The sequence below is a fragment of the Panthera onca genome, chromosome B1 (assembly GCF_046562875.1).
Source record: "Panthera onca isolate mPanOnc1 chromosome B1, mPanOnc1 haplotype 2, whole genome shotgun sequence".
Lineage (NCBI taxonomy): Eukaryota > Metazoa > Chordata > Mammalia > Carnivora > Felidae > Panthera > Panthera onca.
The window spans coordinates 52,151,217-52,165,810 of NC_138342.1; the positions used below are offsets into that span (position 1 = coordinate 52,151,217).

The 14,594-nt window shown below is 32.9% G+C and overlaps 2 protein-coding genes across 5 annotated transcripts in view; one reads left to right on the plus strand and one right to left on the minus strand.

Moving 5' to 3' along the window:
• LOC144616179 (uncharacterized) overlaps positions 1-14,594 on the plus strand; it is a 344,180-nt gene that overhangs the window by 226,422 nt on the left and 103,164 nt on the right. For all 4 annotated transcript variants that reach the window (XM_078446067.2, XM_078446069.2, XM_078446070.2 and 1 more), the window contains exon 4: positions 1,696-1,777. In XM_078446067.2, the coding sequence (XP_078302193.1) occupies positions 1,696-1,777 (82 nt within the window). The remainder of the gene's footprint in view (positions 1-1,695; positions 1,778-14,594) is intronic.
• TECRL (trans-2,3-enoyl-CoA reductase like) overlaps positions 1-14,594 on the minus strand; it is a 99,727-nt gene that overhangs the window by 43,146 nt on the left and 41,987 nt on the right. Inside the window, exon 3 of the mRNA XM_060654968.3 lies at positions 1,033-1,077. Within this exon, the coding sequence (XP_060510951.1) occupies positions 1,033-1,077 (45 nt within the window). The remainder of the gene's footprint in view (positions 1-1,032; positions 1,078-14,594) is intronic.

Here is a 14,594-nt window from a genome sequence, read left to right on the forward strand (position 1 = left end):
CATTTATATGCTTGGCATATATTAGGCTCTGCAGAGGCAAAAATAAACAAGATAATGAGTCTTCTCTTTTAGACTCTAGGAATTTGTCTTGGACATTTGAGCTTGGAAGAATTTGGGACCATCAGGAAAGTGTGACTTCCAAGAATACCACGTATTCCTATGTTTTCAGCATAGAGGTTTCAAAGAAAGGTGTAATGTCTAAGAAACAATGAAAGCAAACACGACAGCTTAGATCCAAAGAAATCATCATTTGTCCTTGAGTAATGGTAATATGAGAGAAAAGATGGCCTGAATATTAGCAAAAGTACAAGGAAGAAAAAAAGAAGGCCGTTCATTACAGTGTAAAATAATTAGAGATTGAAATTCCTTAATAGATGTGTATTGTAGATTTACTATAATTGACTTCAAGTAAGTATTTTCTAAAACTTATAACAGCTCTTCTTGAACAAGTCCAAATTTAAGATCAAGTTGATGTAATGTTAATTACAATGATTCTTAAGAGAGCTAACTTTTAAGTGTATCTATTTATAAATTTTCTGAATGGAAAATAGGATTTGACAGTTTGAGAAACTTGAGGCTTAATACTGGATGTAATATTTTCCCTAAAATTAATTCATTTCTGCTCCTCATTACCTCATTTATTTTGCTTTAAGTAGAAAATAAGAGAAAGAAAGAAAAAGAAAAAAAGAAAGAGAGAAAAAGAAATTGCTGACCAGTATCCCTGAGAACCTATTAGGAGGTAGTAGGATGAGAGAAAAAAGCAGTAAAACTTTTAGAGATAGAAAGATGTTAGTTCAGATCCTGCATCCAATGCATGTTGACAGTGAATATGTGAAAATTATCTTCTTGAGACTAAAATTCCTCATCCATAAAAATGGAGCACTAGCTTATTGGGAGAATCAACTGATATAATTGATTTACGGCACTTATTACAATGCCTGTCATTTAGTAAGTGATGAATAAATATTAGCTATTGATGAGAGAAAAGGGATTCCAAATTAAATAAATAGATCAATGAAATTTGATTCTTACCTCGTTCTAGCTGCAGGCCAACTCTAGAAGGGTACCACTTCGGACCTGTTCAATGAAAAATAATAGCATTTAGTTGTCAACACAAGTGTCAACACAATTTAAAATCCAATAGTTTCTTTGGATAAATACTTAGAGTGCAATCGCTGGGTCATAGGGTAGTTCTATTTCTAACTTTTTTGAGGAAACTTCATATCGTTCTCCAGAGTGGCTGCATCAGTTTGCATTCCCACCAACAGTGCAAGGAGAGTTCCCATTTCTCCACATCTTCAGCAACACCTGTTGTTTCTTGTGTTGTTAATTTTAGCCATTCTGAGTGGTGTGCAGTGATATCTCATTGTGGTTTTGATTTGCATTTCTCTGATGATGAGTGATGTTGAGCATCTTTTCAAATGTCTGTTAGCCATCTCGATGTCTTCTTTGGAAAAATGTCTATTCATGTCTTCTGACCATTTTTCATTTGGATTATTCATCTTTGGGTGTTGAGTTTGATAAATTCTTTACATATTTTGAATACAAATCCTTTATCAGATATGTTATTTGCAAATATCTTCTCCCATTCCACTGGTTTCCTTTTAGTTTTGTTGATTGTTTCCTTCCCTGTGCAATTTTTTATCTTGATGAAGTCCCAATAGTTCATTATTGCTTTTGTTTCTTTTGACTCAGGAGACATATCCAGAAAGAAGTTGCTACAGCTAATGTCAAAGAGGTTACTGCCCGTGTTCTTCACGGATTTTCACGGTTTCAGGTATCACATTTACATCTTTAACTCTATGATCCAGCAATTGCATCACTAGGTATTTACCCAAAGTACTAATTCAAAGGGATACATGGATAGGTTATATATAACAGCATTGTCTACTATAGTCAGATTATGGAAACAGCCCAAGTGTCCATCAACTGATGAATGGGTAAAGAAGAAGTAGTATATACATACAATGGAATATTACTCAATCATAAAAAGAATGAAATATTTTCATTTTCAGCAATGTGGATGGAGCTAAAGAGTATCATGCTAAGTAAAATAAGCCAGTCAGAGAAAGGCAAGTACCATATAACTTCACTCTTATGTAGAATTTAACAAACAAAACAATCATAAGCTAAAATAAAGGGAGGCAAAGCAAGCAACAGACTTGTTAACTATAAATAACAAACTGATGGTTGCCAGGGAGGAGGGGGGGTAGAGTGATGAGTTAAATAGATGATGAGGATTAAGGAGTGTACTTGTAGTGATGAGTACCAGCTGTTGTATGGAAGTGTTGAATCACTAAATTGTACATGTCAATCTAATATTACACCGTATGCTAACTAAATGGAATTTAAATGGAGTTTTTAAAAATGAATAATGCAACTAAAAATGGGCAGAAGACATGAATGGGCATCACCCCCTCCCCCAATAAATCTAAGAGTTTCTATTGAACAGCAGATTCGATCTTAGGAAGTGCATAAAGAAGTTATCCAGTGTCATAAATGGAGATAGTATTTACTCTTGCAGTGTGCTGATGAGCAGTAGTGGATAGTTCTGGAAGAAAGCATGATGTGAGCCTTATGGGTGATAATTTTCTGTTTTTCAATTTAAGAACTGGCTACATAGATGTGTTCAATTTGTCGACCTGTACCAAGGTATATGACATAGAATTTATGCACTTTTAAGTAAGTTATTCTTCAACAAAATGCTTCAGCATCTTCATTTGACACGAAAGAACTTTGATCTCATTAATTTTTTAACATTTTTTTAAAATTTATTCATTTTTGAGAGTGAGAGAGACAGAGCATGAGCAGGGGATGGGTAGAGAGAGAGAGGGAGACATAGAATCCGAAGCAAGCTCTGAGCTGTCAACACAGGGCCTGACGTGGGGCTCGAACTCACAGACTGCAAGATCATGACCTGAGCTAAAGTTGGACGCTTAACCAACTGAACCACCCAGGAACCCCAAATTAAAATTTTAAAAAAATATTGGCACCTGAAAGTGGGTTATTTTCTTTATCAAGAGTAAAGCACACAATTGGAATAATATGTGTTATTGACTTTTAATAATTGTGGGCCTATTGATCATAACAGAACATCACTTTAATTTAGTATCTTCTCCTACTACTGTTAGGAATAAATACATAGTTTACTAAGAATTCTACCTGGATAAAGAAATCAAAACATACTTACTATACACAGCCACAATGGAAAAATTGGCTCATAATTACCAGAATATAATTATTTTCTCTTAAAATGAATTCTGTTATTATTTTAAAGTTTGTATTGAAAATTTAATTCTTAACTTTAATATCCAATGTTAAGCAAATTAACTTGATTTATAATAAATTAACAGAAGAATATTGACAAAGGAACATTCCACATTGCTCTTTTGTTTTCAAAACATTACTCTTAAAGGTGGCAGTAAGAGTGATGATAATGTGACATAACTAGACTATTGCAATAAATTCTATCTAAATTTACTGTAAAAGACAATTTATACATGTACATTATCTTGGACAAATAATTCATACGTCAAAAATTATAATCGCAAGTTTAAAATTATTTAGAATTATATTTAAACCAAACTTAGTAATAGCAAAGCAAATAAGCAGGCACAAAATTTAACTTTCGCATTTGATTTTTTCAAATTAGAAAATATGCAGATAAAGACACTTTCTTTTTTTGTATTTACTAATACAATTATTATTTACATAGGCACTTGTTCTGGAATGTGTATTAACATTGTTTGCTGAAAAATCTTTTAAAATATTTACTTTTATTACTGTTAGTGAAAATCTGCTGTCAAAGAAGATATGATGCAAATGCATACAGCAGAGGCTTCTATAAGTTTAAATGAGTTTCCAATATGGGTATTGGAGAAAATACAAAGCTAATGGGAATCCATTTATATTGAACATTAATCATCGAGCACCTATGATGGGTGAACATAAGCTGTCAGTTTCTGTCCATTTTAATAATATTCACACGAAACACTGCTTTTGATAGTTATTTCATGATGCCTCCTATGGTGGAAATGCAAAATTATCATTTGAAGCCCATAGATATGTCTATGATCTAGATGAGTGAATAATGGTTGAATCCACAAAGATTCATCAGAGAAGTTAGAAGCTCTAAACACTTTCAGGGAAATCCATATCCTCCCAAGTCTCTCAGCATGGATAAACTATAAAACTACTTATGAAATAAACTTGGCATTTATAGGTTATAACCTTTGAACATTGTGTCCTAGTGAAAAAGTTATTAACTGTCTATATAAGTCTTTAGATTAGTTTCAGACACCTTTTCAAAGAGCAAAGCATACATTTGCTGAAATGTTCTGTGCTTATTGTGGTGAGGTGGAATAGGTTCGAAGAATGGCAGAAAAAGACAGTTTATAAACATAAATTATAAAGAACATATGTTGCATAAGGACTTTTAGCATGAGTGAATAGTCTAAAATATTATTTGTAATGTATTAGTACATTGAAGATAGACAACTGGCATAGACAACTGGCATAGAGATGAATTACAACAACATAAGAGATCTAATGCATCTGTGTGTCTAAAGTTGTCAAGATATATAACTTGATTTGCGTAACTTTTTTCGTATTTTAGCCATGACTTACAGTTCTTTCCTTGATAATTGAAAGTGTTTATATCACTAATGGATTAACATTCTAAATGAGTAATATATATAATTTGATATATATGTAGCTCAGTATGTAATTTAAATATACTTATTTTAATATACTTATTAAATATACTTATTTTAATAAAGTAGTGTTTTCCAAACTGCTGGTTGTGACCCATTAGTAAATTGGAAAAAAGGAATCAGTATTATTCTTAGCATTACAAAAAGAAATAGAATAGAATAGAATAGAATAGAATAGAATAGAATAGAATAAGTAGAGATGGATTATCATGACACTGAATAAAATACATTGGAATAAACTCTAAATAGGTTAAGTATTACTTCATGAACTTTCATTCAATATTTTAAATTTTGTAAATACATTGTATTTTTATAAGACCAATAAGCATTTCACATTCTGATTCATAGTCAAAAAGTTTTGAAATCCAAGAATCTAAAAGATTTCAATTTCCTAAATTAATTTCTATTTGTATATAGCATCCACATAGAAAAACTAGTGATTGAATTAAATTCCATAAGATTAAACAGATTCAAAGTATTTGATTATTTTACTTCAAAAATATTTTTAATTTGCATTATTAAGAAGAACAATAATACAAATTATATAGGATATATATCACATAAAATGTCATCAGCCATATTCACTCAAGTAGTATGTGCCTGATGCCTGCCTTTGCTTTCTTGCAATGTAAGACTGTGTTACTTGCCGTCATTTTTATTATGATTTAAATTCCTCTTATTGGATGTTGTTCAACAGTATGAAAATGCTCCACTTGTATTTTTAGAGGTACAATTTTATTTTATTTTATTTTTTTAAAGATTCCTTTTTTTTTTTTTAAGTTTATTTATTTATTTTGAGAGAGAGCAAGTGAGAGCAAGCTAGGGGCAGAGGGAGAGAGGGAGAGGAGAGACTCCCAAGCAGACTCCATGCTGTCAGCCCAGAGCCCAATGTGGGACTCATACTTATGAACCTCAAGATCATGACCTGACCCAAAACCAAGAGTCAGACACTTACCTGACTGAGCCACTCAGGTGCCTCTAGAGGTACAATTTTAAAAATTGGTGATAGATAAGTGAAATGTTTGCTTCTTGACTTGCTAGTAGAATCCACTCTATCTTTGTATATATGAAAATATAGAGCCAATTAATAGGTCATACAGACTAAAGCATACATCAAGTTATTAGCATGGTATAGTTTGAAAGATGTGAAAAATTATTATTGATAGTTGTTGATTACAGATGGTATTAAATATTTAACTGAAATCTAAGTTTATATTATTGCTGAAAGAAGAGAAATTTAGAAGAAAAATGGGAGAATTTTTCAGAAATACTAAGTATCCTTCATGACCTAGAACACTATGTCCTCACTTATGACCCTAGGTAAAACCTCAGCCTTACTCCTACTCTTTTCTTGATTTCACCAGTCTCACTAGGAAGAAGTTCTGAGAACAGTTTAGAATTAAGGAAATTTAATTCAAGTAATGAAACCTCCATAGTAGACCATAGAGTCTTCTGGGAATGGAGAAAATGATGATCAATTTTTGTTGTTTACATCCTGGTTTCTTTGTGGTTGGTGTTGTGAGATGGTACAAAGAATAAATAGAAGCAGAATATAATACTGAGAAGTATGCTATTCAGAGCTGGCTTTGTTCAAGACTTTAGTGCAAGAAAGATATAGGTCTACAAGTTTCTACTTGGTTCAGTTTAATTCCTCAAGATTCCAAAACTGGATGTAGACAGTAATAAGAAAATTTGACAAGCTGGTTCACTGTGACCTGCCACTAGATACACATGTGGTGATCAATGCCAATCTTGGAGATGACAGTTCCAGAGAGTTAGAAGAAAAGAAGGTTTATTTTCAAATAATTGATATATGCAAGTTATTATAAAATAGATTCTAAGTAGTCTGAAAAATAATGAAACCTGTCAACAAAACCTTTAGGTAATAAGCCTCAAGAAAATGTAACATTATTTTTTTAAGTAATCTCTATGATCAGGGTAGCACTTGAATTCACAACGCCAAGATGAAGAGTCACATCCTGTACCAATTGAGCCAGCCAGGTGCTCTAAGACAACATAGCATTATAAATTAAAGTGAATCAACTGTTCTTTGTAGTAACCCATTTGAAAGAAAGAGTAAATTGTATGTGTATATGATTATACTATATAATACACTATGCAATATATGTATATATATGTTTGTATAATTTATAGTTGTTTATATAAATAGAAGCTCATTTGACAAATATGAATAAACTTTATAGAAATCAAATTTATCAGAGGCACCAGGGTGCCTCAATTGGTTGATCATCAGACTTTTGATTTAGGCTTAGGTCATGATCTCACAATTTGTGGGATTGAGCCCTGCATCAGGCTCTGCACAGATAAGAGTGGAGCCTGCTTGGGATTCTCTTTCTCCCTCTCTCTCTGCCCCTCCCCGACTTGTGCATGTGCTTTCTCTCTCTCTTTCTCTCTCTCTCTCTCTCTCTCTCTCTCTCAAAATAAATAAGTAAACTTTAAAAAGAAAGAAATCAAATTTATCACCAACTCATTCTTGGTAATAAAAAATTATGGAATGATAGTATAGCCAATTAGACCAGGGAGAAGAGAGAATTAGTCATTTGGAATATGGACCAGAGGAAATTACTCAGAAAGTAAAAACATGAAAGGATTAATTAAATGTGAAAAGCAGATTAAAAGAATAGGGGCTATGGGGCACCTCGGGGGCTCAGTCGGTTAAGCATCCTACTTTGGCTCAGGTCATGATCTTGTGGTTTGTGAGTTCAAGCCCTGCATCATGCTCTGTGCTGACAGGTTGGAGCCTGGAGCCTGCTTCAGATTCTGTGTCCCCTCTCTCTCTGCCTCTCCCCCACTCACACTCTGTCTCTCTCTCTCCCTCAAAATAAATGAAGATTAAAAAAGAAAAAAAAAAGAATAGGGGCTAAAATTGGACAATATATTAGAGATACGCAAGCATAAGCAAAAAATTTTAATAATTATAATGGTAAACTATATATTCTTTCTCATTCATCCTATTGAGGACAACTAGAAAAGTATGGCAAAATATTTTATCAAAATCTCCACAGAGTAATTAAGAAAATGAATAATTATGAAGCCAAGCTCCAGCAGGAAGGGAAGCTCAGAAAACTGAGTCCAACAACTGGAGCCACATTCCCCAAAGGATATCTGCTTGTACTAGAAGAGGTGAACAGGAATTCCCACAGACTCACAAGTTTAAGGGGACAAAAAAGCAGACTTTATGCTCAATTGAAAAGTAGAAACCCTGGTAAAAGCCCAATATCTCAATTAGTATTGTAAAATAAGGGCAAATCAGAAATAAACCAGTTCCTATAGGAAATGAAGCTGAATTTTGAATCATCTCAATCCCTGTTTGCATTCAAGTGATCTGTAATCTCCAAGGTCCAGCTCTCCTACCCAAGGAAGTAAAAAATAAATCATCTATGGAGGCAGATAATTTCATTCAGAGTCTTCTATTTTCTTTACATATTTTCATATTTTTCCATATTTCATGTGGCAATTAAACTGACAGCAGACTTCTAAATAGCAACAACAAAAGGTATTGGACAAATAGGTTTTAAATGGAGTATCTTGTAAAGATAACATAAAATAAGGAGTATTACAGTAAGAAATCCTATACTCTATAGACCCTTTCTGTCTTTTGGTAGATAAACATCTAAAGGATCAACTTCCATAAAAATAAATAAGTACCAAGACTAAGAGATAAGATAAACTAAATGATATTCAGTACAGGAACTGACATATATATGGATAATTCTATAAAAATATCATAATATCTATATAACTCATTTATATAAAATATAGATAATAGTCATAATAGTGTATATGTATATGCAGAAACAAAATACTGTATAATAATAATTACAAAATGAAAAGCATTCTTTGGACTAGAGCATTCTAAATACCTTAGATTATTTCAGAAGAATGTAGGAATATTGATCAATCTCAAATTTTGATAAAAGGATTTTTTTTAACTTTGAACAGTTTATTAGTAAAATTTCCTATTTCTATTAAGCCAAACTTTCTCTTAATAACTTCCACATATATTAGTTGATCTGGTATCCAAAGTATACAACTTTTTCTTTTCCTGTCAGGCAAAAGATGTGTTCTGATTACAAAGTTCTCATATGTACAAAATAAAATTAAAGTACAGGACGTGTCAACCAAGTAATGGAATCCTAAATAGGAAACATGATGTCATGACAGAATGTCCTGTACACTTTGCTTACCACTTTGTTTATGTTTTATTATTTAGTACTGCCATAGTCTTTCCAAACAACACAATCCTATAAGCAAGCCTGAACAACAGGGCAGACACATGAATTCCGCTTCCTTTTTTATAAGAAATAAGCATCAAGTATATTATACAAATCTCTTATGTACCAAAATATTGGCTGCTGATTTAATATTGTTGGTTGAGTTGTTCTATTTGTTAGAAATGATCCATTCAGTACAGTACTTCACTAAAACTAAATGGGCCATTCTCTTCCTTGTAAACCATTTCTTTGTAGTCTTATAAATGCCACCTACATAATTAAGTGATCACGTTAAAACAGAATCAAGGAAGCCTGTAAGATATGAAATGTGGAATAGTGTTTATATATCTGAAAAATAAAAGAACCATTTCCTATCTCACCCCAACAACGACAAAATGTTTTAACAGTAAAACCGGCACCAACCAATGCATATAATTTTGCTGACCTTGAAAAGAAAATGCATCTGCTAAAGAATTTGCTATTACAAAGTGCTCAAATAAGAAAGACAGAGTGCTATCACACTGTATAATCAGCAATCACAAAGCAAGTCTCCTTCAGGAAAACAGACATGGTTCTAAAAATGGAAAATTTAAAAGCTGCATAAAAAATATTCAGAATTATAAAATAAAAGAGAGCATGAAAGCAAGAGGCATAAAGTAACAAGCCAATTTCATAGTAAATGCAAGGCATAAAGCAAGAATAATGTGAGGCACGGAGAACACGCAGAGTATAACCTGACTGATTCGTTATCTTCACTGGCTTAAATTTATAGCCAGTTTGTTCAGCAAATTACCCACTAAACTTCTAAGAAACTACTAGCATTGATCATCATGCCTATATTCCCATTTACATTGGACACCATCAGCTGCCAAGTCTCCCAGTATATACACCAGCACAATGACACTTCTCCCAATTTTGCTTTGCACAACCACTAATCAGACCTGATTGTCCACTTCTCCATGCCTTCTAATACTCCCCCAATGTACTTTAAGGCACTCCTACTCTGTCAACAGCAAAGCCTTCTAAATGATCAATCACTCAAAAAAGTCCCTCTAACTTCTTACTTTAATAGAAAAGTTCTCTGCATATCTTTCAACTAGTATTTATTATTGACATTAAACTTATCCAATTTTGGGCATGAAAATGTATAAGGAATCCTCCTTGCTTTAAATGCTGTTTCCAAAACATTTTTCTCCATTCTCCTTGTGGATTTCATATATTCAGACTTTACTACCTAATTTTATTTCTTCTTGTTGCCATCTATGATGGACTGGTCTTTCCACTTAAAACACTCATGGAGAACACACTATCCACCATTACTTATTTATTATTGTTGGTGATTTAAATATAACTTTGAAATATTCTTTGATTCTTCAAATATTTTCCAACAATTACCATATTATTATTATTATTTCTCCCACATGTCCATTCCTCTCTAGGCTCAATCCTAGGGTCCAATAACACACTAATGAAAAATCTACTACTTTGCACTACTCTCCCTCTCTCTCACTACCTGGCAAACACTAAACCCTGAATTATTCAATTGTTGGTGTCTAAATCGGAGTTTCTGGATGATTCCTGTACAGAGAGAATCTCCCTGTTGCTATCCAATAGAGCAGATCCCAGTATTATTTTCCAGTTACTTTTTTTCATTACCCTGTTTTTGTCTCCCTATCTAAAATTATTTATGCACTCTTAAAGATGTTTCTACCTCCATAAGAACAGACAGATGCAATCATTTTTATTACCATTGTATATGCGTTAATTAGAAGACTGCCAGGCACAGAGGAGTTTTATAGGATTTGAATAAACATATGGCCTCTTATTGAAGAAGAATTAGTAGAAGTTATATATGCATATTCAATCAAATGTGAAATTAGTTACTATATAATAAATCATTTTTCCTACATAAAAAGTCAGTATTCCTTTTCTAGTTAACTGCAAAGTAGATAGTCACTGTCTGGACTTAACTCTTGGTGCGAAAATCTACTGGCTATCTTATTTATCCTAGGCAAGTTAACTCTGTGAATTTTATTTTTCTCATCTGTTAAGCAAAAATATTTAAAGAAATAGAAATATAACGAAAGTATCTAATAGGGATGTTGTGAGTGTTAAATGAGATGTTTGCGAAGTACCAGAAACTATTAAAAACTACCTTAAAATGTTTTACTAATTTAATTTTTTTTTTGGAGGGAGGGAGAGAGAGAGAGAGAGAGAGAGAGAGAGAGAGAGAGAGAGAAAGAGAATGTTAAGTAGTCTCCATGCCCAGCACAGAGTCTGATGCAGGTCTCAAACTCATGACATTGAGATCATGACCTGAGCCAAAATCAAGAGTCAAACACAACTGAGCCACCCAGGCACCCCTACAATATGTTAACTTTAATTTTAACATTTTAAATATTTATTTTTGAGAGAGAGACAGAGAGAAAGCGTGAGCAGGAGTGGGGAAGAAAGAGGGAGACACATAGTCCGAAGCAGGCTGCAGGTCCCGAGCTGTCAGCACAGAGCCCCACATGCGGCTGGAACCCATGAACCATGAGATCATGACCTGAGCCGAAGTTGGCCCCTCAAAGGACTGAGCCACCCAGGTGCCCTATGTTAACTTTAATTGTAAAAGAAAACAACATAAAACCTTGTAGTCGTTTGTACAGATAAAAGATTTTCGCTAACAAATGATACTTGCATTCTTGGAATACATTTTCTGCAAAATCATACCCTGAAAATAACAGGTATGAAGAGTAGTTAGGACCAGAGTATTAAAACCTGTACAACTCTGTATTGTGTTTACTAAGAGATACCAGTAATGATCATAATAAAAATACCAGTACAGCTGAAAAGGTGTTTAAAAAAAAAAAAATAACGGGAAAATGAGACTTTACCTTGTTTTAATAAAGTAAAAGAAAAGTTGATGGAATTGTATGTAAGAAATATTTGAAAGAGCTGAATAATAAGGTGGAAAAAGACAATAGACACTTTCAAGGCAGAGCACATGGGCAAATTGAGTCAGGTAAGAAAAAGATATTGTGATATTGTATCTATTTGTCTGTAATGTAATGTGTTCATGTTGTTTTCTGCATTAAACTGCTATTGGTGGTTGGTTCAAAATGATACTATGCTCAGAAAAAAAAAGGGTATGAACAGTTGTAAATTCCACATCAGGCTAATATCATTCCTGAATTTATATAAACTGATTATTTGTCACAAATAGATACGCCTAGTAAACAATCAAGTAGAAATAATCTCATAGTCAAAATGTAGTTGTTATTTAACAGGAACAATACTCAGAAAACATTCCCCACCCACCCCTCAAATTATCTATTAAATACATTTTTCTTTGCTGCCACCAAGAAACATACCCACCCACATACATATAGAGTATGAAAAAATTATGAGGGCCTTATGTGCCATGAGGAGCTTGAACTTGATGCTGAAAGTACCAGGGTAGCAGGGATAAGATACTAGAGCAGATCAATGTGTGAGGAAATATATCCAAAACTATAATTGGTATCTAGAATAAAAATTACAGAGACTTGTACTGTGATTATGAGAAGGAAATGTGCAAATTTCAGATATACTAATTGTATAGAATTGCTATTTGTTTTTAGTAACAGTCACTCATTTAACTGAAAAGAAATAGAAAGAAAGCTACATTTTAACACCCAATCCAAGGATTTTAATAAATGTAATATGGCTGTATGCACACATATGTGCATAGTACCACACACCTATATACATACACAAATAGTTGCTCTTATTATTGAAATATTCTGTTTATTTTAGAGTTAGGCAAGTTTACATTAACTTGCCATTTCCCAAACCCAGTAGCTTCAAATATAAACAGAACGGTTAGGATGAATATGGTTTCTCATTAACGAATTGTGGCAAATACTGAGAAGTCCAAAAACAATTTCAGCAGAGTCAGATAAACAGTTGAGAAGTTTAAAATCATCTATGTTAAGAAACCCTGGGCGTTTTTACATTGCAAAATAATTCAGTATGAACTACATTCATTTTATATTGTTCCAAGAGTTAGTTCATTTCAGTCTTTACAAATTCTTGGAATATGGAAAAAACAAAAACAAAAACAAACAAACAAACAAAAAAGTTGGATGTTTCCAGATTGAATCTATTCCCTCAGTTTTATGTGTCAAAACTCTAATGAAAATGCTGAAGTGTATGCAAAAAAATACAAGATATTAAGATGCTACACTGGCTGTTTATTATAGAGTCAAAATTCTGGGAAAGAGACAGCTTTCATTTCATTCATTTATTAGCGTTAATTTTAAAACCATGGGAGTTGCTGAAAGAAACCTAACAATGATGGAAGTCCTCAAAGAGTCTGAGAATGAGAGGTCAGAGAGAAGACAAAGAAATTAGATCTTAGAACCAAGTGGACAGAATTAGAATCAAACCAAAGGAGTCAAACAGGATGGTGTACCCAGTCAAGTGCAGCTGGGAGTTCAGGTTACACATGACCAAAGATGATCCACTGCCCTAGCAAAAGGGAAACTCTAGTGACCTTAGGAAGGTCTTCGGCAAAAGGACAAAGAAGAATGTTCTGAAGTGAGGGCTAAGTGATGGAGAAAGGAAGAGTGATGGAATTGGTATAAGCGGTTTGTAAGTTAGCAAATTCTTGGTAAAATAATTTTTAGGCAACATTTGAAGATACAGAAAAAAAAAGACTTAAAAGAGTAAATCTAAGGATTTGGAGAGAGAATTGCCTCGTGGACCTAAAAGTCTATTATGGATTAACCTGTAAGAGAGCAGTTTAGGTAAAGCGTGGAATAGTTTTAAGCTAGGGAGAAATATGGATCAACTAGTAAAAGAGCAGTTTAGATAATATACAACATAAACTTTAATCTAGATGATAAATCAGAAGAAAGGTAGTGTTTTAGAGACTATATTTCTCTGAGTTTCAGAAACTGTGAGTCCTAGAGCAAAACAGTGAGATATTTAAAATGGTACATGGGCAAGTGATTTGCTTAGTTTCAAATATTAAAATTCAGTTATAACTAATGTCAAATCTCATGTCATGGATAAGTGATAAGTAGCTAAAGCAGAGTGGAAGTGAAAATTCCAGGAAAAGCAAGTAGTTTTGAAAGTATCATATTGGATTATCATTTTAGATGTAATTTTCAATGTAATGCTGGGGCTTAAAATGAAGGGGAATCTAATAGCAAGAATTTATTAGATCTCTCAAAATAGAGAAAAGGTAGGTAAGTACAAAACAAAGAAGAATGAAGGATAATATACTAGAATGACATGAATCTTAGAATAGGTAGAGATTACATGTTAGAGAAAACTTCATGACTTAAATTTTAAAAGTATACTAGATAAATGATGTACTGTGGATTGTGACAAAGTGTATGGATTTCACTTGATAAACATTGGTCAACCTCAAAATGATACTATAGAAATATCTATCTAAAATATTTTTTGTAGATTAAATCTTTTCCTTTGAGTTTTTTAGATTATTTAGGTACCTTTTGGAAATTACAACATTAAGCTTTTAGGCTCAAAAGATGCCGTAAGAGGGAATTAAGATATTCTATAGTTAAGAAAATAACTACATATATATATGTCATACACATAATCACACACACACATGAGGTATATGTATATTAAAATGCACAAAATACATTTATAC